This window comes from Hippichthys cyanospilos, chromosome 12, assembly GCF_059441005.1.
Source record: "Hippichthys cyanospilos isolate Australia breed blue-spotted pipefish chromosome 12, RoL_Hcya_1.0, whole genome shotgun sequence".
NCBI classification, from domain to species: Eukaryota; Metazoa; Chordata; class Actinopteri; order Syngnathiformes; family Syngnathidae; genus Hippichthys; species Hippichthys cyanospilos.
This window is the reverse complement of record NC_142380.1, coordinates 17863648-17889085: the sequence shown is the minus strand read 5'-3', so window position 1 is coordinate 17889085 and position 25438 is coordinate 17863648. Positions and strand designations below refer to the sequence as shown.

Sequence of the window (25438 nt, the reverse complement as noted above, 5' to 3'; positions counted from 1 at the left end):
GAAACGACACTTACCCTGTTTGTGTTTGTCCTGGTCCAAGAGCATACTGACATCCGTGAGGACGTGCCTTGGATGAACATGTCCCAATAGTCAAACATTTTTTAACTCTGTTCCTAGAGCATCATCATTTTTTTCATATAGTCCTACATTTATTTATTTATTTAGGGGTACTCAACCCCCTTCCAAAAAAAAAAAAAAAAACAGCAGTGGGGATAGGAATGGTAGCAATAAGATGAAATGGCATCCCAGCGGTTCATTACACTCCTATCTACCAATTCTAGTGGAATTTAGCAACTTTTCCATGCACAACAAGCCAGTGCTAGGTCCACTGTTAAAAAGTGAGGTTGCATTGTACAATTTCTTCTCAATTAACTGTCGAGTACGATGGAAATGTCTTGACAATCTGTGCTATATATCTGTGTTACTATAGATCACACTGCTTGCTGAATAAGTTCGTTGATATTTTTCACTTCTCTGGCAGTTTTTTTGTACCAGTATCATGGTCTATGGGATATACAGTGCCAGTGATATTTCTTGGTGGAAATGGAAGTGGGAATTTTTTATCTAATTTTCCAAGTATCCTACACTTATAAACACGTAATATAAACCATACATTTAATTTAAAAAAAAAAATTGGTAGTGAAAGTGTTAAAGGACGGCCACTGGGGAGGAGGGCCAGCAGGTCGCGTTGCAGGACAGTCAGATGCGGGTCACCACCAAACCAAATCGCGCTGATGGGTGTCTTGCCATGTTTTCAGCGCTGGAAGTTGACCCGAAGGAACCATCCGCCTGAACGCATGCCATTGCTTGCTTTCTAGAGGGTGGCCAAGCACGGCCCTTGTCACCCTCTGGCCACCCCACAGCTGGGGGAACATTTTGATGTGACTTTTCTGAGATTATTACATGCATGCAATGTTCTTAGACCTTTTGATAACTGTCACTTTTTAATATTCACTGCATATTTACATTTTAATTTATATAATACGACAAAACAAAACAAGTATTTCATGAAACGTGACTGTGCATGCCAACCATGTCCAACTAAGGGATTGAGCCACTCTGGGCATCCGCTAGAAAAATTCCTGTTCCTGCAGTTGAGAATATAAACAATACAAACAATTGTTAATAATAGCATATTATTATCGTGTGAAAACTCTTGCTTCAAGTTCTTGTGACGAACCTACAAAAAAAAGCTCCACAAAATTTGACAATGATTTGGAAAACTGACCCACACAGATATCTATATACACACACATCTATTTTGAGCCTTGAAATCATTATAAAGATGTTTACACACTGTATTTGATTTAACTTGTAATAAAAAAAAGTGATTGACTTTTTAAAAGTTAATATCGCTGAAGATCATCTTAATTAATTGTGGCAGCCAATATCATGATCATAATTAAAATTCAATTAATTGTGCAGCCCTACTGTATATGGCTTTTCCAAACGCTTGTGAGTTTTTTTTAACCAGTTGAATAAAGTCTGAATGTACACACAAATCTTGCTGACATAATAATGCTGTATTTATTGTGGTAAACTAAGAGGCAAACTTGGACCTTCTTGTAGAATAAGCCTTATTATCATCCCAGAACCATGAAAATTATACTTTGGCATTTTTTTTTTTTTTTTGTGTATCCTACTGAATATTAGTATGCCATGACAATTAAAATAAAAATATAGTTTTCTCTAAGATTTGGAAAACTTGATTCACACAGTATGTAGAAATCCTGCTTTCTAAACAAATCATTATGCAATCTTGTTCAGTATTCTTGTTCAGCGACGAGACTTTGAACAAAAAATAACATAGGTGTTTGAAAACATACAGACACATCTGATCTGTTGCAAAACTGAACATTGCCCTTTCAAATGACACTGAAAAACCACAAATGGAAGCCATTATCAACAACAGCCAAGACATTCACTCACTTAAGCTTGTTCAAGACAAAACCGAGAAATACGGAAGATGTGGTTTTTAATGACAAGAAAATAGATTTGAAATAATTTATTCAGTTATACAAATAGAAAATAACTTTTCCTCCATCCATTACAAAATGGATGGGTCTTAGAGGGCTTATCAAATCCTGTTGATCAGTTCGCGTTAACATGGACCACTACACAAAACTATGAGACAATTTGTCTGACTTACAATCAGGCTCAGTCGTTTTCGTCTACCGGAGTATTTGCGCTGCTACTTTTGATGTGGCAAGTTTGATACATGCCTTTGGATACATGAGAATTTTTTTTTTTTTTTTTTTTACACATAAACAATGGAAATTTTCTTACTTTCCGTAATTTATTAATCTACGTGTTGAACAGCTCACATTTCATAGTCTTGACAACTGAAAACATATTTGACAGAATGAAATTCGTCTGATTAGTTCTAATTGGTTCCATCTTTCTTGAAAAACAAGTCACACATTACAAGACAGAAACATTTCAGGGCTGGGATAAGAATTGAAGTTGAATGTGAAGACTAAATTGCATGTCAATTAGTCCTGCGCTTGTAGCCTTTAAGATGGAGAAAGATGCCACAGGTAGCATTTGGCCGGGTGTAAAGCATGAAGCGCAACTGATTAATTTAAAAAAAAATGCTAAAAAGGCTTTTTTTGTTCCCCTCTATAAAATGTCAGCATTTCATACTTGGAACAGATGTTCTAGTATAAAAGTCTTTCATTTTCCAAAATCCTTATCTCATTAAAATAGTCATTTATACCCATTCTCCTGGGAGGGTTGAGCTTTCCGAGTTCAGTAGGCAGCTTGGGCTCTCCCTTCCTTCAGACTGCTCATCAAACATGGAGTCAAGTTATGAGGGTGGTTTTAATTATCTGATCTGGTGAGTCTTCAGACGAGCTCCAGTACCTGTGCAAAGATAAAAGGTACTGCATGTCGACACTACCAACAAGTTGTTCACAAACTGAAATTAGACAGTACTGGAAAAATCACTACAACTGCCATCTCCAAATGGGGAAACCATGGCCTGGGTTCATGGGGTATGGCTCTGTGTCTGGGCATGACATTTTCATAAGTTAAACTGACAAAAAATAAATAAATAAATGAATAAAAAATCGTATTTTTCTCTTAAAAGGACAGTGTGTAAGATTTGGACCATTTTTCATTAAAAAGGAATAAATTAAATTATTGTAAAGTTCAAAAACCTGCAAATGAATGTGTTCTTTATGACCAACAATGACCAAATTAAATTATTTTACATGGGGGGCGGCACTTCTCCGGAGGCGGCCATGTTTGTTATAGCTGCCGACAATGGTAAATGCAGCACCTGCAGCACCACCTGCTGCCTGTAATGAAAAGCGGTCTTCATCTTACACACTATCCCTTTAAGGACATCAGCTAAAATGTGTCTCAGATCATGGCCCACAAAAAGAAAGAACGTTCGGGCCACAACACAAACCATTATTTTAATGTTCGAAGTTATATGTAAATAGATTTCCTGTAATTCCCCAAATATAGCACAGCCGTATATAGGACGCACCCTTACATTTGCAGTCAAATTCTGGTAGTTTCTATGTTAAAGAGTATAAGACGCGCCAACACTTTGACAACAATGTCAAAATATTGACAAAATAGCATCGATTTAATCTTTTGTGACTTCTCAATATTTTCTAGTTTTCATATCCACAAGTTATCCGTTAGGTTAAGCTTGTTTCAGATTTTCCACAGTGTGAGTGGTCAGTGAGTGCCTTTCCAGTTTCACGTTGATGCGCTCGAAGCAGTTTTTTTTCTTTCCTCGCGATGCAGCTATTTTACCATAAATACCCAAAGTTGCGCAGCATCCGTGTTTCACGAAGTTTATGTGTGTAGCACACATGGGACGATGACTGGATTGGCGATATATCGTGGTTTTAGAAGTCACGGGTTGAGAAGTCTGTCCAAAACAGTAAGTTTAGGATTTTTTTTCCCCCCTCCCGTGTCATGTACCTTAATGGGTAGCTGCAAATGTAGCTCTCACTGTGTATCATACAGGGGTCCTCCTCTGCTGCAGCAATTCATTTTCTTTTTTTGTCGGCTTCGGCTAACTATCGCAGGTGAAGCGTATCAATTAATAGTAAAATGTGGATGTCACTTCATGTGGACTGCCCCCCCCCGACACGTTTATGAACATGTACCAGCAAACCTATATAAGGAATAGTTTGTCATGTCCCTTTGTAAAGAAATTCCGGAAGATACGTGTTACGGAAAATCTGTTCCGCATGGACTCCGCACATTGGGGCGCAGCTACCAAAATAATGTCAATTGACGGGCTTGTCAAGCTTAAACTAAGTTTAACACTTGAAGACAGAATAAAAGTAATAAAGATGAATGATGGATGAAGCAAAGTGAAAGACATTATGCAAAAAATTGATGTACAGTAAGTATTAACATGAATACTTATTGTAGATTTGGCAATTTTCTTCCTTTTTTCTTTTGTTTAAATGTTGGATAGTTTTGTTTTTAGGTTCAGTCAGATCATGGATTGCGCAACACATTTTTTATGTTTACGTCTGAGACATATATTTGCTGTAGTGAAAAGTCTCCTGTTGTGAACATTTTCTGGCTACAAATATAATTCATTGGGAGAAGAGTTCTACTGTATTGTAAGTAAGAATACAATCTGTACGACAACTCGGCTTATGTGGCTGACTGATCTTCATTGAATGGTGTTGAAAAAGAAAATCAAATTTTTACGTTATCATTTATGGGTCGCACCTATACTTTTGGCCTTCATTTTTTGGAGAAAAAAAAAAGTGTGCCTTATATTTGGGGGATAATGAAATATAGTAAGAGAACAACTAATCAAGAATATTATCACACATTATTTGAATAGAAGTAAGACAGATGAAACGAAGAATATATAATAAATAACACCTCTAGAAAATAAACTTTCAGAATATATTATAAACAATAAAAATATTGTTATTGATAAAATAACACAAGGAATATACACGCTCCCCTACATATGAACAGATTATGTTCAGGGCGCCAGTTTGTCAGCTAAATTTGTTGGAAAATTGTTCGTAAAAATAAAAAAAATAAATAAAAAAGCCGAAAGAAAAAAAAACTGGCAGGAAAAGATTATCGTCACTATACCATGCATCCGGGAGAAACTTCAAATAATGAATTATTTTGAAGCAATGACTGGCATCTCTCGACATTTCCTGTCCAGCTATAATGAAGGCAGACAGCGCATTCTTCCCGCGTACTATACTGTATTTCATATCACTTCTGGCCCATCTGTATTAGTTGCTGCCTGGGTAATGTGTCTATTAGCCATAGGTCATTTTATTCTGTTAGTGATGTCACTGCAAAAGAAGTGAGTTTTACTGTGCATTCACTGCACTACATTATCAGCAGGGGAAAGACCAACTGGGTGGAAGGTCTCTTTCCGATGGCAGCGCCGGCGTTGCTATCACAGAAAACAGCTTAAATACAAAGTCTGACATACAGACAACTCTATTCGAAACTTCGAATGTGACTAAGTTGAACTACAAACAGTCACAGGTATGTACTGTCTTAGTCCCTTTTTTTTTCTGTGATCCTGACTTCTGCTTAAGGTAGGGTAGTACTTGAGCACTGTCTCTGCAGCTTTGAGCTGCTTATGTCTCATGCTGTTGATGGTCTTCCATGTCGCTAATTCACTCCAAACGGTGCTCAGCTTTTTTTTTTTTTTAAATGTAAATGTCATCTGCTTTGATTCAGAACCCCTTGTAGGAGCCATAATGCTTTCTTTTAAATTTTTTGTTTTACTATGTATTCTTCATGGGTGTTGGTTCACTTTAAATTTGTGTTTTTTGTTTATTGGTTATTATGGACGTGGGTGTGGCGCTGGGCGTGTGTGGTGCGCAATTGGAAGCCTTTAATTAGTGCCCACCTGTCACCTGCACTTTTGTTCAGTTTGGCGTGGGGTGAGCTTGGGGAAGGCTATCCTTTTGTTTACCGCACGGCGTACTGCACACCGCACGTCGCATGGACGAACAAAACTCTGTTAAACCTCGGAAATTACTCGACCTTGCATCAGAAAGACTATTGGAGTCAAAAAATGACTATTGGAGTCACCAGTGATGTGGCGAGCAATAAACCTGAAGAAACGGAGCAAGTGTGTGGACATGTCGTCACTCCAAGCGCGTAAGACAAATAGATTTCCCCTCCTTAGCCTACAGCGGCGCTGAACAAAAAATAGGATCTGGTAGCCGCAACACCCCTGCTTTAGGAAATTATGTAACACTGCAGCACTTTAGAAAGCAAATGACAATAGAATACCTAATACAGACATACCGTATTTTTCTGAGTACATGTCAAGTTTTTAATAATTTTCAACCCTCACATTGGGAGGGAGGTGGGGTCTACTTTACAAAGCATAAAATGAAAATATATACCTCTAATTCGATATAGTATGCATTCGTTTTAGAGCGTTTGCACAGAACATTGCAAATATGCTTGCTTGAACAAGCTGGCATGGATGTCTGCAGGTGGGGGGAGAAACAGCGAAGGGCAACCTTCCACACTTTGATCTCACAACAATCGGGTAAAGAACATCCAAAGTAAGATGATCAGCAAATCATTTCCGAAGACCTTCATTTCAAACAAATTTGATGGGTTCAAATATGACTACCTGTGGAAGAGTAACGAGGATGTTTGAACAATTGACGAGGAGATAGGAGAGGATATCCATGTGTTAAACGGGAGGAGTTTTTAGGCGTGTCAGATAGTGATGATAATTATTAGGGCTTTTCAACAAAATCTTATCTGCGCGCAAAATGTGGAATTGAAAATTAAAATAATTTATTGTCGCACCATTAGTTTCAGCATTTGCGTCTACATTCACGCGCACAATGTGGCCCACGATCAAAAAGGGTTTGACACCCCTGATATACATCATTAAAAAGCAATACTATAAATAATAGTTTATGTGGCAAGCACTGTATACATACAGTATGTACAAGCGCCTACGTTTAGATTATATCAACAAAAAACAAAAATCAAGCCTTGATTTGAAAGCACAATTAACTCATTCACAGCCAGTCCAGTTAAAATGGATCTTCTACATCTATAGAAGTCAATGCTAGTGAATGAGTTAGTAAGACTGGATGAAGAAAAAATAAAAAACTGTTTAGTGATGTGTTTTTGCATATTAAAAAATAGGTGAGAGAAGATGAACACAAACCTTGATTGTCCCTTGACTGTTTGCCGCAATCAACACATTTGACTCCTGAAAAGGAGAACAGTTTTTGAAAACAACATTCCAGAATGCCCAAGGAAACATTTAGCTATCCCATTTGCTTAGTATTACTAAAATAATGTTAAAGTGATGTTTGCAAATCACAAAAACTCACTCCGTCAGGTAACGCCCTCCAACAGACAGCACTGACAAACTCATTGATGTTGTCTTCTTCCTTGTCTTTATCCAGCACGCTTTTTACTGTGTCAAACTTGAATGTTAAAAGTGTCTTGGATAGTCCTTTGTAGTACAAGTACAAGGAATTGTTCTCACTGCCTGCACACATAAGAGTTTATGAGCCAATCAAGGATATGCAGCACAGCAATTGATATGCTTATGATCAATTTTGTTTACTTATCACAATAAAATCAGAACATTTACCACAGGCAATATAGTCTCCATTAGAGGCCAGACCAACAAAATTCTTCTCATTGATATGACCCTTGAAGGAGCGCAAGCAATGAGGTTTGTTGACATTCCATAGCTTCAGCTGACTGTCTGTTGACCTGAAATGTGATTCAAAGAATAAGAAAGTTGCATGGCTATTTTAATGTTAGAACTGATCTTCGGAAATTGTCAAAAGAAGTTCACATCACTAGGCTCAAAACATGTTTTCTTTGCGGAGCAGTTGCTATTTTGACAGCGATCGTTTCATAATAAATATATTTTATAGTGTATAGTGGGGAATTAATTCGATAGTTGTTTTAGTAACCTCCTTGTCAACGGAGCCTAGTAATACAGCACAGTAACACACCACATCCTGCCAGTTGTGCTGCAGTGAAAAGTATGACTAGTAAAGTTGGTGGTAAACTAAAAATTCAAACTAAAACCTGCAATGGATTGTGTTCAACTAGAGAGGGTTTACTACGTATATACTTGTCAACAACAGAGGTCCTGTTAACAGTACATTAAAAACAAAACAAACACCCAGCAAAAGACAAAGTGGACTTACGCAGAAACTATTTCCTCTCCATTAACAAACTTAGCATAGGAAACTGCTTTTCGATGGCCTTTGAATACCATGATTGGCTGCTTAGTGTTGCGGAGGTCATAGTAGTGGACACAGTGATCTGCAAGAAAACATAAAATGGTTATTTACAGTCTTCAGATTGTTGCAGCATAATAATATCTTTCATAAATCACAACAACTTCTCATTTGTATTTATGTAAAAGACAGGCAATAAGCAACAGCAGCAGCAAGGTTTTATGTATTGTATAATAACAATGTTTAATAAATGTTAATATTTCTGTTATGTTTTCCTCAAAATCAGGATCAAGGATCAGGAATTTCAGCACTTTTCAACATCAAAACACAGTGATGACAGCCTGTTTTTAGGGGCTGGTCTTGTTTCCTGCGATGGAGCCTCATTTCACCTGACTTCTCTCTACTGAGGTATGTATCAATGTGAAAAAAGCTTTTGTCAATAACCCTTTCAAAACCAGAATATTGGCAGTGATCAGGTTTTAAAAGGTCGTGCAGAAGGCATGCAACACCTGACTATGGTTGCCCCTTTTCTAATCTAATCCGGTGTGTCTAACACAAACAAAGGTAGTAAAAAGAGCAAAATGTTTTTAATTTCTCTGACACATTATTATCTATCAAAATTGTTTTAATATATCTAAACCTGTGTCATTTTTAACATGAACAAAAGAAAAAAGCAAATGGGTCAAAACATCATGTGGGTTACAGCTCAGTCTAAAATGGAAAAAATAAAATCAAAATGGAAAAAATAAAATCAACCAAGTGCATCAAAGTGCCTGAAACGAAAAAAACAAACAAAAAAAAACAAAACAAAAGACTGCCTTTTCTCTGGGGTAATGTGTGCCCCAACCCCCCCAACAACGTTTAACACATTATTTCATTGCGTTATGTACAGCTTATCATTCATGTTAGTTGACCAGTAGGAGTGGGAATCACGATTCAATTACAATTGCGATTCAGGGGCAATGGATCAATTCTAAAAAAAATAATGCATATTTTACCTTTTTTATACTGATGCAGTTCTTCTCACAGTAACCATTTATCACATTGACAGTATAATAAGAAACAAGAGGTGAATTCTTTTCCATTTTATCATATTAAACTAATGGAACTTTGTGCAAGTGGAACATGAATAAAAACTTGTGCAATACAAGATAACTGACAAAAAATTGCTGTCTGACTGCATTCTGACATTCCAAAAAACTGTTTACCATCTTAAAAAGTATGGACAGTTCCTCCTACTGCTGCAAGTCAATTTTCTGGATGTGCTTTGTAATTTTAAACGTTTTAAGCTTCTGGTTCTTTTCAAGTTTGTGTTTAGCAACAGTGTTGTGGGGAAAAAAAGCACTGCAATATGCCTTCTTCTCCCCATCAAGCACACTGCAAATTCTCATGACACTCTAAGGTGCAAGGTTTAGTTTGTGTACATAGGATTACAGATGGATTCAGATTCACACCAATATTTATCAGTGAAAAAAAAAGTTGGTCATGCAACTAATACCTGGAGCAGCAACAATAGCCAGCTGTCTCCACAATTCATATATAGAGTGGAGTGATGTCACAGGACCTCTTTTGTTGTAGTAGGCCTGAAGTTCTTTACTTTAGTGCGACAGCAACACAACTACCATATGATGTGACACTTTCCCAGTTCGTGTCCGCTGTCGAGTACAACAGCCAAAATGTTTGCTCATGTCTGCTTTTAGAGAAGGAGGAGCTTTTTGGATTTCATAGGAAAGAGGGTGGAAGTCATCTATGTTTGTCTTCCTCCATGTGTGTGTGCATATCAGCAAGGGGTGCGCCTCTCAAAGAGTCTCGAAGATGATGGGTACTGCATTTTTGTTCCACATAACTTAAAACATGTATTACTTTAACATATCTTTTTTAATTAACATATAATCATTATGTGGATGTTTGGGGGTGGATTCAGAGCCATCAACGTCTGAACTGAGATGCATCTAAAAAATTTCCCCCACAACTACTGCGATAGGCAGGCGTTTGAACAGCGAAAAAACTTGAATACCAACTCCAACAACAAGATTTACCTGCACAGCCAAATGCCAGATGATACCGGGATGTTGGACTGAACTTAACGCAGCAGACATTAGCCTTGGCTTCAATGCTGGCCACAGAGTTGTCTAGATTGGTTGACCACAACTTCACTGCCAATCAAAAGTACACAAAACAGCATTAAATCATGTGTAAAGTATTTTTATGGTAAGGGGGGGTGAAGTGGTTCAAATGCTGGAAAATGATAAAAATTGATTTTATCTGGACGTGAATCATGAATGTTATTCTTACCTTTTGCATCATCAGAGCCAGATGCTAACAACTTCGGATCCATCAGATTAAAGTCCACACTCCAGCAACGTTTTTCATGCTCCTGCAAATAAAACGGGATTTTAATTTATTTTTTTAAATGTAGTGAACTAACAATAATTACTAAAGGCGAGTCTGAGGTGAGCAACAATGAATATACATATATACATATATATATACATATATATATACATATATATATACATATACATATATATATATATATATATATATATATATATATATATATATATATATATATATATATATATAAGGTGAATTTAATGTAACCTTCTCTAAGCTTTTGGATGTCCATGTCTATTTGTTGAATCGTTCAGTACTTTTGCACAAGTTGCTATTCTCTAATGAGGCGCTTGAATCAAATTGTATCCTCTATTTGACTAAGAAATATCCTGGCTCAATTAGAGCTAGTGTTTAAACAGTCCTCATCATGCTGTTCACATTTTGACATCATGAGACCAAGACGACCCCAAACGATGGATCAAAAGTCCCTTGCCACAGTGATGCTTCAAACAGGACATTCAAGTGTCACAGAGGGTCATCAGCAGGTTGCAACAGAAGTGCGTGCCCTTTGGCCACATCCTGCACTGATGACCGCTACATTGTGAACATTGCTCTGATAAACCGGATGATGAATACCATTCAACAACCTCTGGTACGTTTAAGGGAAGTGTGAGGCTCCCAAGAGTCGTGTCATACCATTCTAAATAGTTTACATCAGCGTGGTCTGCGCACTAGATGATCTGCTCGGGTATCTGACCACACCACCAGGTATCGTCTTGCCTGGGCCAGGGAACATTGACGCCGGATGAGGTACCAGTGGGCCTCAGTGCTGTTCTCTGATGAAAGTCGATTCACGCTGAGCAAAAATGATGGCCGTAGACATCAGCGAGAGTGCAATGCATCAGCCACTTTTGGCAGCAGGTGAGGTTTTGATGGTGGTTACAGTGTGGACAGGGGTGCCCAGTTGGTACAGAATTGCCCTACACTTTTTGAATGGTACAGCTACAAGCCCATACTACCTGAATAACATCATTAATCCAGTGATTGTGTCCCTACATAAACAACACAGGCCTAAGTTCATCTTCATGGACGACAATGCTCCTGCTCACCGGCGTCGCATTATCAGGGAACGGCTGTTGGAGACTGGTATACCACAAATGGAATGGCCTGCACTTTCTCCAGACCTGAATCCCATTGAAAACCTGTGGGATCAGCTGAGTAACCATGTAGAGCGGGAATATCGGACTCCAGGCCGATATCCTGCATGTTTTCCAGCTTTCTCTGCTCAACACTCCTGGTTCAAATAATTAGCTCATCAGCAAGCTCTGCGGGAGCTCGACAATTATCCCAATTATTCGGATCACTTGTGTTCGAAAGAGAAGTTTAAAAAACATGCACGATATCGGCCCTGTAGGACTGGAGTTAGACATTTGTGCCACAGAGGCCCGAAACTCTGCACCCCAGAATCTCAGTGACCTGAAAGCAGCCGTTCAAGAGTAGGATGCCATGCCTCAGCAGACAATAAGTTGCCTTGTGAACAGCATGAGATGTCGTTGTCAAGCTGTAATTGATGCTCAAGGGCACATGACAAGTTATTGAGACAGTGAATTTTTTTGTTGTGATCTCACTACCATTGTTACCTTTTGTTTCAATAATTTTTTTGTGATGAGGAAATCCCCAGTGTATCCTTCTGCTTAAATGTCTTACTTTAATGCTATATCACTGTAGCAGGAATTGATTGCATTTTCCATAAATTTCACCGGAAAGCCAAATATCCTCAACTTTTTGAGAGTGGGTAAGTACCTGGTATACTTTGGACCGATGACCAGTAAATCCATCCCATAATATGACTGTACCCTCATAGTCACTACTGGCAAGGACATTCTTGTGATAGCTGCTCCAGCTGATACAGCTACAAAAAAATAATAAAATGCAGTGGGATTATTATTATTTTTTTGTAACACTGTATTGATATTAGTATGATCCAAATCCTTTTAACAATTTCAAATGGGGAGGTTTTTTTTTTCTTACCTGATTTTAGAATTACACGTCATTTCATTGACAGGGTAGTGGATGTCCACTGCATCTTGGATCACAGTACCATACTCAAATACTTTTATCTTCTTGGTCACACCAGCGATGGCAAAGTAGTCACAATCACGATCAAATTCAATGCTGAAACACAAATGTGCCGGTAACATGACGAAGAATTCTATTAGCACATAGTTTAAAATACATATGTCAGTTCAAAATAAAATTTGCAACAAACTGCCCAATCTTGTTTTTAAACAAATTAACATGGCTGGATTAAATGTAATTCTTAAGGTAAAAATAACACATGCATTAACTATGGTTCTTGTTTCAAATAGAAAAAAAGTCCACTACTATACCAGTAAATACCAATTGTTGCATATTTTTCCCCGTCGGCAGTAAACAAAAAAAAACATCCCAACAACAACACTACGAGCAGGCAATTATGCCATGAATAAAAAATGCCACTGAATCAAAATGAAAAGCAGAAGCTATTAAGAGTTTACTGTTCTCTTCAAATGTCTGGGGCTGGATGAATGGATGCTTAATCACCACTAAAACATATTTTGTTCAGCTGTTGTGACGTTTTCATTTCCTTTGTGGAGTGCACTGTGCAAGACATGAAACAAGACATGGCTGCAAGTCAATAGAGAGCACCGTCCACCACATTACTTTTCTTGAAAACAAAAAATGTATATAAGTCCTGAAAAAACTGTGAATATGACTAAAATGTTGGAACTGTGTTTTGCTGTTTTCGTTGGCTGGTTGGAATGAAACAGAGACAGACTCCACATTAGGACTTAATGTGTGAGTGTTATTGCAGGACATCGGGTAAAGGCACTGCCTGTAAAGTGACAGTCATTTGGAAAAAAAACAAAACAAAAAACAAAGCACTGAAGCTGCAAAAAAGGAAGTGCGGAGTGGCTGTGACTGTATTTGTATGCATGTGTTTGTTTAGCTAGAATGATAGCCCTTTTTGAAGAAAATCAAATTGTTGCTACTAATATTGATCAACAGCAAAAGTAAACTTTTGATTACATTTTTTAGACCATAAGGGGAACCAGATGAGAAGCAGTCTTAATTTAACAGGTGTATTTTTGGCAATTTCCTCTATAATGTATAGGGTACACTGATACATGGGTCTTATTAGGGACATTATTGCACACTGAGGGAAACTAATAAGTTAGGAAAATAAGTCAAACTTGTGCAACATCAATTTCCACATTTAGCCATCTTTTTTGTGGTTTTGTTAACATGAAATAATCTATAGACATGAAGACTGTAACTTACCCTATTTTTGGGACCATAATGTGACAGTACTAAATTGGAATGAACTTGGAATTAAAAATGCCATAAAGAAAAGCCGCCATCCATTCATAAGGCACACCTAGTAAGGTACACTGTCTATTTTTTTTTTAATTAAAGGATTATAAGTGCCTTATGGATCAAAATGTTTACCTGAGAAGAAATGAAAAGTAAATTTCCTTTTCCTCCTTTGATTAAAATTGAAAGATGTATTTTATATCTTTTTTTTTTTTTTTACTCACAACCCCTCAAGGGGAATTTCATTTTAGGGTATACTTTTGTTTTAAATCACCACACAATGAACCAGATCACACACATTGAATACATGTAGGAATACATTAAGCCATAATGTATTCCTAACATGACTCCAGTCCTCGAGGGCTGCAAACCTGCATGTTTTCGATACTGCTCTCTTACACACACCTGATTCAAATGATTAAGACCATTTTCAAGCTCCTGTAGAACTTGCTGATGAGCTAATAATTTGATTCAGGTGTGTTTATGACAGAAACATCAAAAACATGCAGGATTGCGGCCCTCAAGGACTGGAGTTTGAGACCTATGCTAAGAGCTTCTGAGTGAAAGTTGTGACATTACTTAAACTCGGAGATGGAGATAGTATGTAAGATATATATTTAAATTCAATGTAGCTCATTATCTATTACATAATCTTAAGATTTCTGGAAAAAAAAAAATCCATCATACCTGGAAACAATACTAGAGCCATTATAGAGGTCACTAGCGTAGGACAGCGTGGCCAGGGGTCTCACAGAATTGTAGCGTGTAAACTTGGAGAGACACTCCATGAAGTCATCAAGTTGGTTCAAGTTCCTGCTTTCTTCTGTAGTTGGAGGGGACAAACAACAAGCGTTGTTTGTATACAGTCAACATGGTTAAGATACCAGTAATGATGAGAAAGAGTTCAGAGTAGGGTTACATGATTATGGCCAAAAAAAGAATCACGATTATTTTGGTCAATATTGAAATGATGATTATTCATCATGTTTGGTAAAACATGTCTATTTATTGCCTTTTTTTACCAGCAGTATATAAACAAGGCTTGATACTTACAAACAATAAAAATAAACTAAAATAAATAAAGTAAAAAATGGCAAAAACTTGGCATCCAGAGCAACACAGCTAACCTACTTGCTGAGTGCAAACCAACGAAAAAAATAAGCCTACTCAGAACCAAGAACGTAATTTACTTTTAACCTAATTTTAATTTGTATTAGCAGTCAAAATGTAATTTTCTGTCATTTCAAACCAAATTTATTCAATTTTTTTTTTCGGATCTTTCAAAATGGGTCTCAGTTGACAGCTAGCACTGCACATTTTATGAATTCGGGTGAGAAACTCAACCCCATTTCACACTTGTAAATAATTATATTAGAATAAGAGCATTTTGTCATGCAAACATGTGGCCAACATTGTCCCCTGGTGGTAGGATGACAAAGTGCTTGATTTGACTTGTATTTAGAAAAGTGCTTGACTTTTTAAAAGTTAATATAGTTAATATTGCATATATAAACTATACAGTTTTGGATCTCAACTGACTAATTTCTACTTGTGTTTATTTATGCAGTCATTTTCTGCAGGAAAATAGTAGCAGTTAGCTAAGGATTTATAGTGGAAAGCAGTGATAACATTTGTGTTTATCAGTCAACATTCCATTCAATGAACAATGAAGACACATCTCACTTTGATGAAAAGATAGTAAAATGTGAGTATGTTGGACAGCTTGGAAAAAACAGTTCTCTATCAAGTGTCAGGAGTGCTTTTAACAACTGTATTGTAACAGCAGATGCGAAGACAGAATGTTCTAGATCTGCAATATCCAGATATCAACAATTATCTGAAATTATCCCTCTCACAGCACTAATGAGTGTCTGTGATCACACAAAGGCTTGGAAGGTGACAAGTTTAAGCTACGGGCCCGTATGTACCTTGACTTGCATGGCTTTATCTTTAACACAACTATACGCTACAGGCAGGATCAACCAATTTGTCTCGGCTGTTGCTTGAGTTAGCTACCAAGCGGCTGCGATAAATGGGTAAAACCTGAGTTGGTGATTAAACTTGAGTTGGTCACGTGAGATTTTCAAACACGGTTGGTCATGTGGAGTGTTTGCAAAACTCAATTAAAAAAAAAAAAAAAAACGTTTTAAATGCTCTTGACTAGAATATTAAAGCTGTTCTTGCTAAGATAAAAGTAAGCAAAATCTTTTATATAGTAATTTTTACCTGTGATGCGTGACATCTTGTTAGAGAAGTAACACTGTTCAAGATCTTCAAAATGGGCAGTCAACCTTTTCCTCCTTGATGCTAATGTGCTGTTATACCATGTCTGCCTTTTACCCTGCATTTTGGATAAGACTTTCATCAGATTACAAGAAATAGAAAATAACATACAAAATGATATAATATTTTAAGAGAATACATTTAGTCATCTTGCTTACCTGGGTTGTTCCACCAAATTCTGGCGGCTGGTTATAGTTTGGTGGATCAATTATGCTGCTACAGCTATAAACAATCGAAAAATGACACAGTTAAACAAATTATAAGTAGAAAGTATGGAGTAGCTTGATTATTCGTAAAGATATGAGATTCAAAAGGAGTTGCAAATGCAGAGTGAAAATTTGAGATAAAACCCAAATGAACAAATAAAATACCCAGCAGGGAAAATATATGACAAAAATAATTAAAGGGTCCTTTACATATAGACTACAGAAATTCTTTTTAGTAAGTTCATTTCTTACCGCTACTTTAAAGTTTCAAAACTTTATTTTTTTGACACAGTTGAATATTAATTTGTCGAAAAGCCCTAAAAGCAGGCGTCTCCAAACTCGGTCCTCTTGGCCGCTGCCCTGATCATTTGAATCAGGTGTGTCGGGGAAGAAACCTGGAAAACATGCAGGGTAGCGGTCCTCGAGGACGGAGTTTGTAGACCCCTGCCTAAAAGTCATCATCACTATCCGACACGCCAAATAGCTCCTTCTATTTAACTCACGGGTGTCCTATGTTCCTCCTCGTCATTTGTTAAAACACCCGCGTTACCCTTCTATTGGTAGTCATCTTCGGACCCATCCAATTTGTTCGAAATTGAGTGAATGGAGCACTGCAAATCCTTTTATTGTTGCAACATTACTGTCAACATTTGCGTCTACGTGCATATTGCCTCTTGCCTCGCACAAACTATTTTTGGCAGGATTATAAGCAAAGCTGTTTGATATCTTACTTATGTTCTGCTGTTGATTACCAGAGAATGATAAAATAAAACTTTTTCTAGTGAAAGGAAGCATTTTTTCCTCGGTAGATTTGATGTAAAAATGATAAAACACAAAACTTCCATTGTACCTGAAAATCTGTCAAAATGTCCTAAAATCGCTGGCGCTGTGTTTTGTTCGGTGCGAATGGCTGACATAGAATGAATTGAATGAAAAAAAATAGAAACACTTTTACACCTGGGTGATCATTAAAAATGTTACTTGAAAAATAGATTGTAAGCTAAAAAGTTGTTAGAATGATAATCAGGAATGGATTATTTCTATTTTCGTTAATTCCCGGAAGAATGTTTCGAAATCTGAAACAACAATCACAAGTTGACCAGTGTGCTGAAACACTTTCACCTTCAAGACGGTCTTGTATCTGTTTAACTTCAGCAATTTACACCATAGCTCTAAGCAGTACATAATGTTGCATTTTACATAAACAAATCGATAAAAAGTGAAACAAGATCATTTGCCATATTCTAGCTTTACCTTGGTGATGGTGAGGGCGCCTCAACATTGGGCACTGTACACTCTGCCTCAACTGGAGAGTACAGCCCGCTCATTTCCTGGAAAAAACATAAATAAAATGTTTGGCTGACTAAAGGGTGATCTTTTCAAGTTGGTTATCATCGGTTCAGAATAATGAGCACTGCTCATGTCTTTATTTTTTCAGGTTTTTTAAGCTTAGTTTTATAAATCATTTTACCTCAACACGCTTAAGGTCCTCTTCAAGGAAGTTAAGCTCCTTCTGCAATTGCTCAAGTTGCTGTCAGAAAAAACCAGAGCTTAAGATGTTTTGTTTGTTTTAATTAATTGATGTCTTAACAAACTATTTTTGCAAAATCATGTGCTAGTTAGCATACAAACTTATGGTGACAAGCAATAGTACCTCTCTTTTGTTTCTCCTGGCTTCATTGAGGAACTCCATGAGAATCTGTCTCTGAGCAGCTTGGGATTCCTTTTTGACATAAAGAAATTGTGTATTACCTCAAAACTGTTTCCAGATTAATACAACCACTTTCTCAAAGAAAAATAAACAACATTCTCAGAAAGAAAGTCTAGGAACATTATGTAAATCATGTAGTAACTGATGAATAAGAAGAATAACATAAGATTACACGAAAAAAATATACATATATTTTATATATATATATATATATATATATATATATATATATATATATATATATATATATATATATATACAGTGGGCCCCCGGGTTACGAACTTAATCCGTTCAGCGGCTACGCTCGTATCTCGAATTGCTCGTATAGCGGGCAATCCAAACCCATGTTAATTCGTGAATGCGTTCAACGCGCCGAAGCCTTAGGTAAAAACGACACACTGTATACATATATTAAAATTGAGTGACATAATCTGCTGTACACTTGCATTATATAATAAATACAATGGATAAATAGCTTTTACCTTTGAAACGACGAGACTTGAGCTGGGTGTAAGGAGAGGGGGGCGGAGTCCAACGCTCTAAGTTAACACGGCGATGGATATGCTATTGGTCTTACAGTGTTACAGTAACTCTTTCAGTCAGGGTGCAAATCACGCAGATACTAAAACATCATCCTCTTATTTCTTTCTTTACCGCTGCTAGTAATTTTAGAAGCTATGTCTAACAGATAAAGTTTGCAAAGTCTTCACAACATTCCGTTTTTCACTAATTTTCTCTCTTTCCTTCCATCCTGTCCCATCAAGCTAGATAAAGGCGTTCGGCCAATAGCATATCGGCATTTCTGTGATTGACGTGTGACGCCGGCCAATAGCATCTCCGTGAGTGAGACCGGGTGACCTTAATCGACCAATAGCATATTCGCATCTCCGTGACTGACTGATAATTATTCGCACTTTTTTTTTAAACGGTTGGAATGTATTGACAATTAATTTAAAAAAAAACACACATTTAAACCAATGACAATTCTTTGTCCTGCAATCGGCACATTTAATTTCATGTCAGCTGTTTTTCCCTTTAGCTGTACAAACACTACACTTAAATGGTAATATATTTAGACACCGTGAGTGAGACAGTCAGTGTGACGTTGTAAGACCAATAGCGTTCACGTTACTGCCACAAGTATCTACTAATGATTGATGATGTCGCTGCTGTTGATTTTAGTGACGCAATTAAACGAGAACACATCTACATACTCAATGGCCGGCATCTCGAATTGCTCGTAAGGCGAGAGGTTTGTTCGTAAGCGGAGGACAAAAATCTCCCTGATCCACGCTCGTAAGGCGAATTGTTCGTAAATCAGGGTGCTCGTAAGCCGGGGGCCGACTGTATATATATATATATATATATATATATATATATATATATACACACATACATACATAGACATATATATATATATATATATATACACACACACACACACACACACACACATATACTGTATACATATGTGTACATATATACACTCTCATACACACACTTTATCAATTTGCATGATCAAAACATGCAAAATCCTCAATGAATAGCAAAAAAAAAAAAAGTTGTACCACACAAGTTTGTTTTGTAGATGAAATACAGTTAAAAACCTCAAGAGGATTGAATAAATCCCAGTCAGGCTGAGCATTTGAACAATTTTAGGTCTCTAAATAATTAATTAATCTCTTAGTGTTAATTGTTACACCTCTGTTAACTCTTTCAATGCCAAGCATTATCTGAAAAGGCCGATTTGGAGCTTTTTGACACATCTTTCAGGGCTGACAGAATATTATATTGTATGACCATGTGAACATTGATGATATATGAAAAATTGGATTGCATTCTTTACCTGGAAAAAGAACATAAGACTACCTTATTCCTTATTCCAAAACAGTGATCACTGTTTTAAAATAGGTCATTTGAGTGACACCAGGCTATTTTGGACAAAAAGCAAAAAAATCCTCGCGCATATACACTTTGACACATATTTTTAGTAGCATCTGAAACATCTCAACAGTCTTTCCTTCTAATAAAACATGAACAAATACAATTAAAATGTGTTTTTGATGGCAAAATAACAGTTTGCATATGTGTATCACTACATTAAAACAATACTCGATTGGCAAACAATTATGAGAAGTGTCGGCCTCGAGTGCCATCTATCAATTCATCAAAAAAAAAAGTTAACAACTCTTTTTACTGGCACACAACCTGTTTTACATGACGAAAATCCTCATCAGTGGCAATGAAAGAGTTAAATTTTACATTTAAAAAACTGTACATATGTTAATTACATTATTATTACACAAGCACGGTGGTGTGATGTTTTTTTAGATGCCCACTCTCATGCAAACTGTGCTTGACAGTTAAAAAAAAAGTTTACATCATGATCTGGATTGATTAATTCACAGTAATTCCCCAAATATAGGATGTACCTGTGTATAGGACACACCCATACTTTTAGAGTCAAATTCTGGTATTTTCTATGTGTATAGGACACATCAACAGTTTGTTGACAATGTAAAAACTATCGCAAAATGAATAAATTTTGTCTTTGTAATTTCTTATTTTATTGTATTTATACCTCTATGTTATACATTTGTTGGTATAGTCTCTGCTGTGGCAGAGCTGTGTGTATTGTGGGGTGAGTGAGTGAGATGTGACGCGACGAGATGAGACAGAGACGTGGGGCAAGCAATTGGGTGTGGGAGCCTTGGGGAGAGTTTCACGAAGAGTTCACTGTTGATTGATTAAAGACATGAATAAAATTATTAATTTAATTCAGATTTGTTTAAAAAAATCAGGATGAGCACTTGCTCTGGCAATGGCCACCATCCAAAACACTTCATGTTAGACCATGGGCGATAAAAAAAGACGGGGTTTCTTTCATGATGAGCATTCTTACGGCCTCGAGCTGCTTCTTCTTCTGAACCAGTAGCTCCAACATTAGATTGACATTTGCCAGGTCCAAGTTCTCTTGGTCCGGACTTAATACATCCTGGAAAACATGCCACCTGGATCCATTCTAGGGGTTAAAGAGACTGATCAGTATAATGTAATTGGCGTTTTTCCCATCTTGTATGCCTATATGTCATTAAAAAAATGGGACAGTTATGAATATTGAATTGTACTTACAGGATGATCTAATTTGAGTCTCTTCTCCTCTGATCTTTGCTTTTGTTTAAGTATTAGTTCATTTACTGTTGGTGGTGGAGAAAAAAAGAAAAGCTCTGAGTCAGAATTTTTTAAAAAATCATGGAAGGAGCCTAAACTTTCAAGTTATAACTGGTATGAATTACTTCTTTACTCAATACTTACCAAGAAAGTTTGGATAGAGTTGATCAACATTATCAACAATGTAGTTGCATTTGGGACACCGATTGCTATCCTCCAGACTCTGCCGGATGCATTTGAAGCTGCAAACAGGAGAAGTTTGAAATGTGTTTTTTTTTTGGTACATTGCACTAATCCCACGACATGAGATGTCTCAGAGATTGAGTCCACAAGAAGGAGACAAGATGAATTTTCACTAAATTTGTAACATAAAATAAGGCATAACATACATTTTTGTCAGAATAATTGTAAAAATAGTGATCATACATATGCTACAATCAATATATCTGCTTCCAATGAAGAAATCCTTTGCTGTGTGAATGGATGCACTGCTTGCAATAAAACAATCTTTGCTATGAGAAGGTTGCTGTCTCGAACTTGGCTGTGGGAAGGACAGCTCTGACCAGCCTGCTCAAGCTTGACTGCAGATAGGCATCACTTCACTTATCTACAAAATATCTTGCAGAATGTCTTGACGCACAGAATGCGTTGCCACATACGTATTAATCATACACAAACATAGAAGGACTAGTACACTGGGTTACGGTCATGTTTTTTTTTCCTAGGGCGGGAACCTTCATGTAAATTAAGACAACAAATAAAGTAAAATAAATCAAATAGAACAAGAGGGTTCGGAGAGGCTGCTTTAGAGCACAGTAGAATTTTACTTGTGCAGTCTTTCTCCATTCTACTCATGAATAGCTGAAAAAGAATGCCTTTTCTCCTTTTCTGTGCATACATTCTTAAAAACATCTAACAGATGAACCTGCCAATTTTCCAGATGACACAAAAGTAAACATTAACAGTTGTGACTTGTGTTTGAGGGCCATTTTTCAAAGTCAGCTGAGATCTTTCATCTTACAGAATAGTTTATTAAAATGCATACAGCTCATGTTAGATGCAGAAATGGTGTAATGTTTTGCATTATTTACACACTGTCTTATATGTGTACATATATATAACAATGGAATGATTAAAATATCATGATATAGCCCACACACACACACAAAAACAGGCGCCACAAAACATTTTGACATCTAAAGTGAGTATAACACTGAATATAAAAATAATAAAATGTTTAAGTACCTCTCTTATTCATTAAAGCGCCATCAAAATTATCTACCTGTATCACTAGCCACCCAAAAATCAAAATCAAACCAAAAACGCCATCTGTTTTGTCATCGTGTTATTGCATGTGGATCGCAGTCAGTCGTTAACATATTTACTGTACTAGCCAAAAGTTTGGAAACACCTACAAATTCAATTGCACTCCTATATTCAAGCTACTATTGTGTGAAAACGTGCAGCTATAGACTGAAATATAACATAATTATTTTTAACATACTATTCATACCTTTAAAAACAGATTTTTCAACTTGCTGTTGACTAAAAGTGACAATGTACTCAAGGCTCAGCTATGCAAATGAATTACCCAGAGCAGTTTTAAGCTTGCTTTAATAAAAGTTCTCCTCAAATAATGGGCAAGGCGATGCCAGGGGGAGGATAATGCCAGAGAAAAGGCTTTGTTTTTGCAATGTGAAAATGCAAGAAAAGCTTGCATGGGTTCCAGTCTTTATCCGCAGATTCTTGACAACAATGTTCAAGTATCAGTGACAAAATTGAAGTTGTGCTGGAGCTGGATATTTCAACAGGAAAACGACCCTCAACTCAGCTCATGTTTGACTCAGGTAGTCATGCAGAGGAACAAGTACAACATTCTGGAAGGGCCCATTTTATTAAAAATCGGTGGTGCGGTTTAAAACGGGTTGTCTGTACTTGGACATCATCATTCCTGAATGAACTCGAGATATTTTGTAGATGTTTCATAAAGAAGAATGGTCAAAAATACGTTCAACCAAAATCCAGATCATCATTGAAAGCTAAATGAAATCATTGAGGGGCTGTTATTTCTGCAAAAAAAGGATCCAAATATATATATATATATATATATATATATATATATATATAAATATAATATTTCTGTTGGGGTGCCCAAATCGATGCACCTGCCTACTTATGTTTAAGTAATGATAGCACACTTTCTCTAAATCCTATAACTTAATTTCATTTCTCTCACTGTTTGTCTGCTATAATATATGTTTAACTGACAGTGCTGAAACAAACAACTAATGATTTATATTATATTATATTATATTATATATATATATATATATATATATATATATATATATATATATATATATATATATATATATATATATATATATATAATCTTGAAAATGATCACAGGTGCCCAGACATTTTTCATGTTCCCCTTCCCCAAATAATCAATTTCACTTACCAAAAACTGTGCCCACACTTGGTCATGTGTGCCTCTTCTATCATTTCAAAGCAAATGGGGCTAAAAGAAGCATACACAAAACATGCGGCTTGTGAACCCACAAAAATACATCAAGCTAAACATAAACCTCATTAAGTACATCTGCAAAAGGTTGGGGGGGGTTAGGGTTAGGGGAAGATAATGTTAGGGGAAAATATTGTTTTTGCCATGTGAAGTCTAATTGTGACAAAATAAGGATTGGTATCTTTCTTTTTTCAGGCACTTTGATGCGCTTAGGTTTTTTCTGCTTAGACAACTTTTAACCTATATTAATGTTGTAGAATAGTAGTTAAAAGTTGTTGATGAAAGTTGGTTGATATTGCATTTTCCTTTTGTCAATGTTGAAAAGGTTACAGTTTTAGTTATATTCATATAATTTTTATAGATAATAATCTTATTAATGGTCGGCGTGGTATGTGGGGCAGAGGGAGGGCGATGCCAGGGGGTCGAGTAGGATGACCCCAAGGAAAAGAATTTGGTTGAGCCATTTGAAGTGTAATGATGATAAAATAGGGATTGGCATCTTTATTTTCTTCAGACACGTTGACGCTCTTCGTTTTTTCTGATTAGAAAAACCTTTCACATGTATAAATGCTGTTTAAAAAAAGTTAACAGTTGATGAAAGTTGGTTTATATTAATTTTTCCTTCTTTCAATGTTAAAAAGGATACAGTTTTAGGTATACTTCTGCAATTTTTATAATTATTAATCTTATGTATGTTTGGCGTGGCAAAATGTTCTCTCTTTCCTGGGGGGTCTTTGTAAAACATAATGAAGAAGCACTGCGGTAGAGTAATACAGAAACTGAGGACTAACATTACTTGTTTTTTTTTAATTGATAGGAAACTGCGTTTCAGTTATTGTTCTGTAACCAAAATGCTAAAAAAAGCATGACATTATAAACCAATCATAGCATACACGATGCTGTTTTGTTATTATCTTTGTATTAGTACAAACCTGTGCACACACTAACTGAACCAGCAATCCAATTTTCAGACACTAACCAGACAAAATCGTTGCTTTTATCTTCATAGGAGTTCAACAGGCCGTTGCAAAGAGGTGCTTGGTGGTGGGACCTCTTCCTGCTGCCCGAAGACGCGGAAGGTCTACTCATGGAGGTGAACCCACCTCGAGACGTCGACACCAAACTTGGCACCGACATGCCGCCGTCACCTGAAGATGCCAGTGTCCGCGAGGGCACAACATTCCCAGAGTTGTTCCCGTTACTCGTCACGCCGTTGCTTCCACCACCTGGGTTTACGGCGCCTGCCGTCCCACTGCTGCTATTCGTACTGCTACTTGTGCTGGGCACAGAATTCGCACCGCCGGCGATTTGCGGGGACCGCTTGTTTGACATCATGCAAATCCCACTCAACGCTCCCCAAAATCCGCCGTGGAACTGTTCAAATCATCCGGACAGTACTGTTTGGCTACTTGTGCAGACAGTCCAGGTTAGCTAGTTAGTTTATATGCTATCATCCTGGTAAGGGTCGAGCGATGTTAAACTTCCTTGTTGGTGATTGCCTCGCCGGTATCACCTCTATAAACCGGCTCGAGAACAATTTTAAAGACAAAAAAAAATACCTGAGCATTAAAAGATAAAAACAACAACCTTCTATGTTGTGCAGACGATTATCCGGCTAGCCACATTTAGCTACAGAGAGAGCGCAAGCTCA

General features: G+C 36.9%; 1 protein-coding gene across 1 annotated transcript; it reads right to left on the bottom strand.

Moving 5' to 3' along the window:
• Positions 1–1990: 1990 nt before the first annotated feature.
• On the bottom strand, positions 1991–25438 carry cop1 (COP1 E3 ubiquitin ligase). Its single transcript, XM_088430344.1, has 20 exons — positions 24767–25438; positions 23725–23784; positions 21408–21505; positions 21225–21289; positions 20995–21114; positions 18036–18104; positions 17853–17912; positions 17636–17712; positions 16334–16397; positions 16119–16233; positions 14580–14715; positions 12570–12713; positions 12342–12450; positions 10497–10578; positions 10241–10357; positions 8169–8286; positions 7598–7722; positions 7332–7492; positions 7163–7207; positions 1991–2862 (listed from the first exon to the last, which is right to left on the bottom strand). The coding sequence occupies exons 1-20, from the start codon at positions 25120–25122 to the stop codon at positions 2845–2847; spliced, it is 2139 nt and encodes a 712-aa protein (XP_088286470.1). The 5' UTR covers positions 25123–25438; the 3' UTR covers positions 1991–2844.

What these genes read in the sequence shown, in the direction of transcription:
- cop1 (XM_088430344.1), bottom strand. Translation starts at nt 25,122, where the DNA reads ATGATGTCAAACAAGCGGTCCCCGCAAATCGCCGGCGGTGCGAATTCT. An exon ending in ACTCTATCCAAACTTTCTTG is followed by an intron (nt 21,290 to 21,407) that starts GTAAGTATTGAG and finishes CACCACCAACAG; the next exon opens with TAAATGAACTAATACTTAAA. An exon ending in TGGCTCTGATGATGCAAAAG is followed by an intron (nt 10,358 to 10,496) that starts GTAAGAATAACA and finishes TTTGATTGGCAG; the next exon opens with TGAAGTTGTGGTCAACCAAT.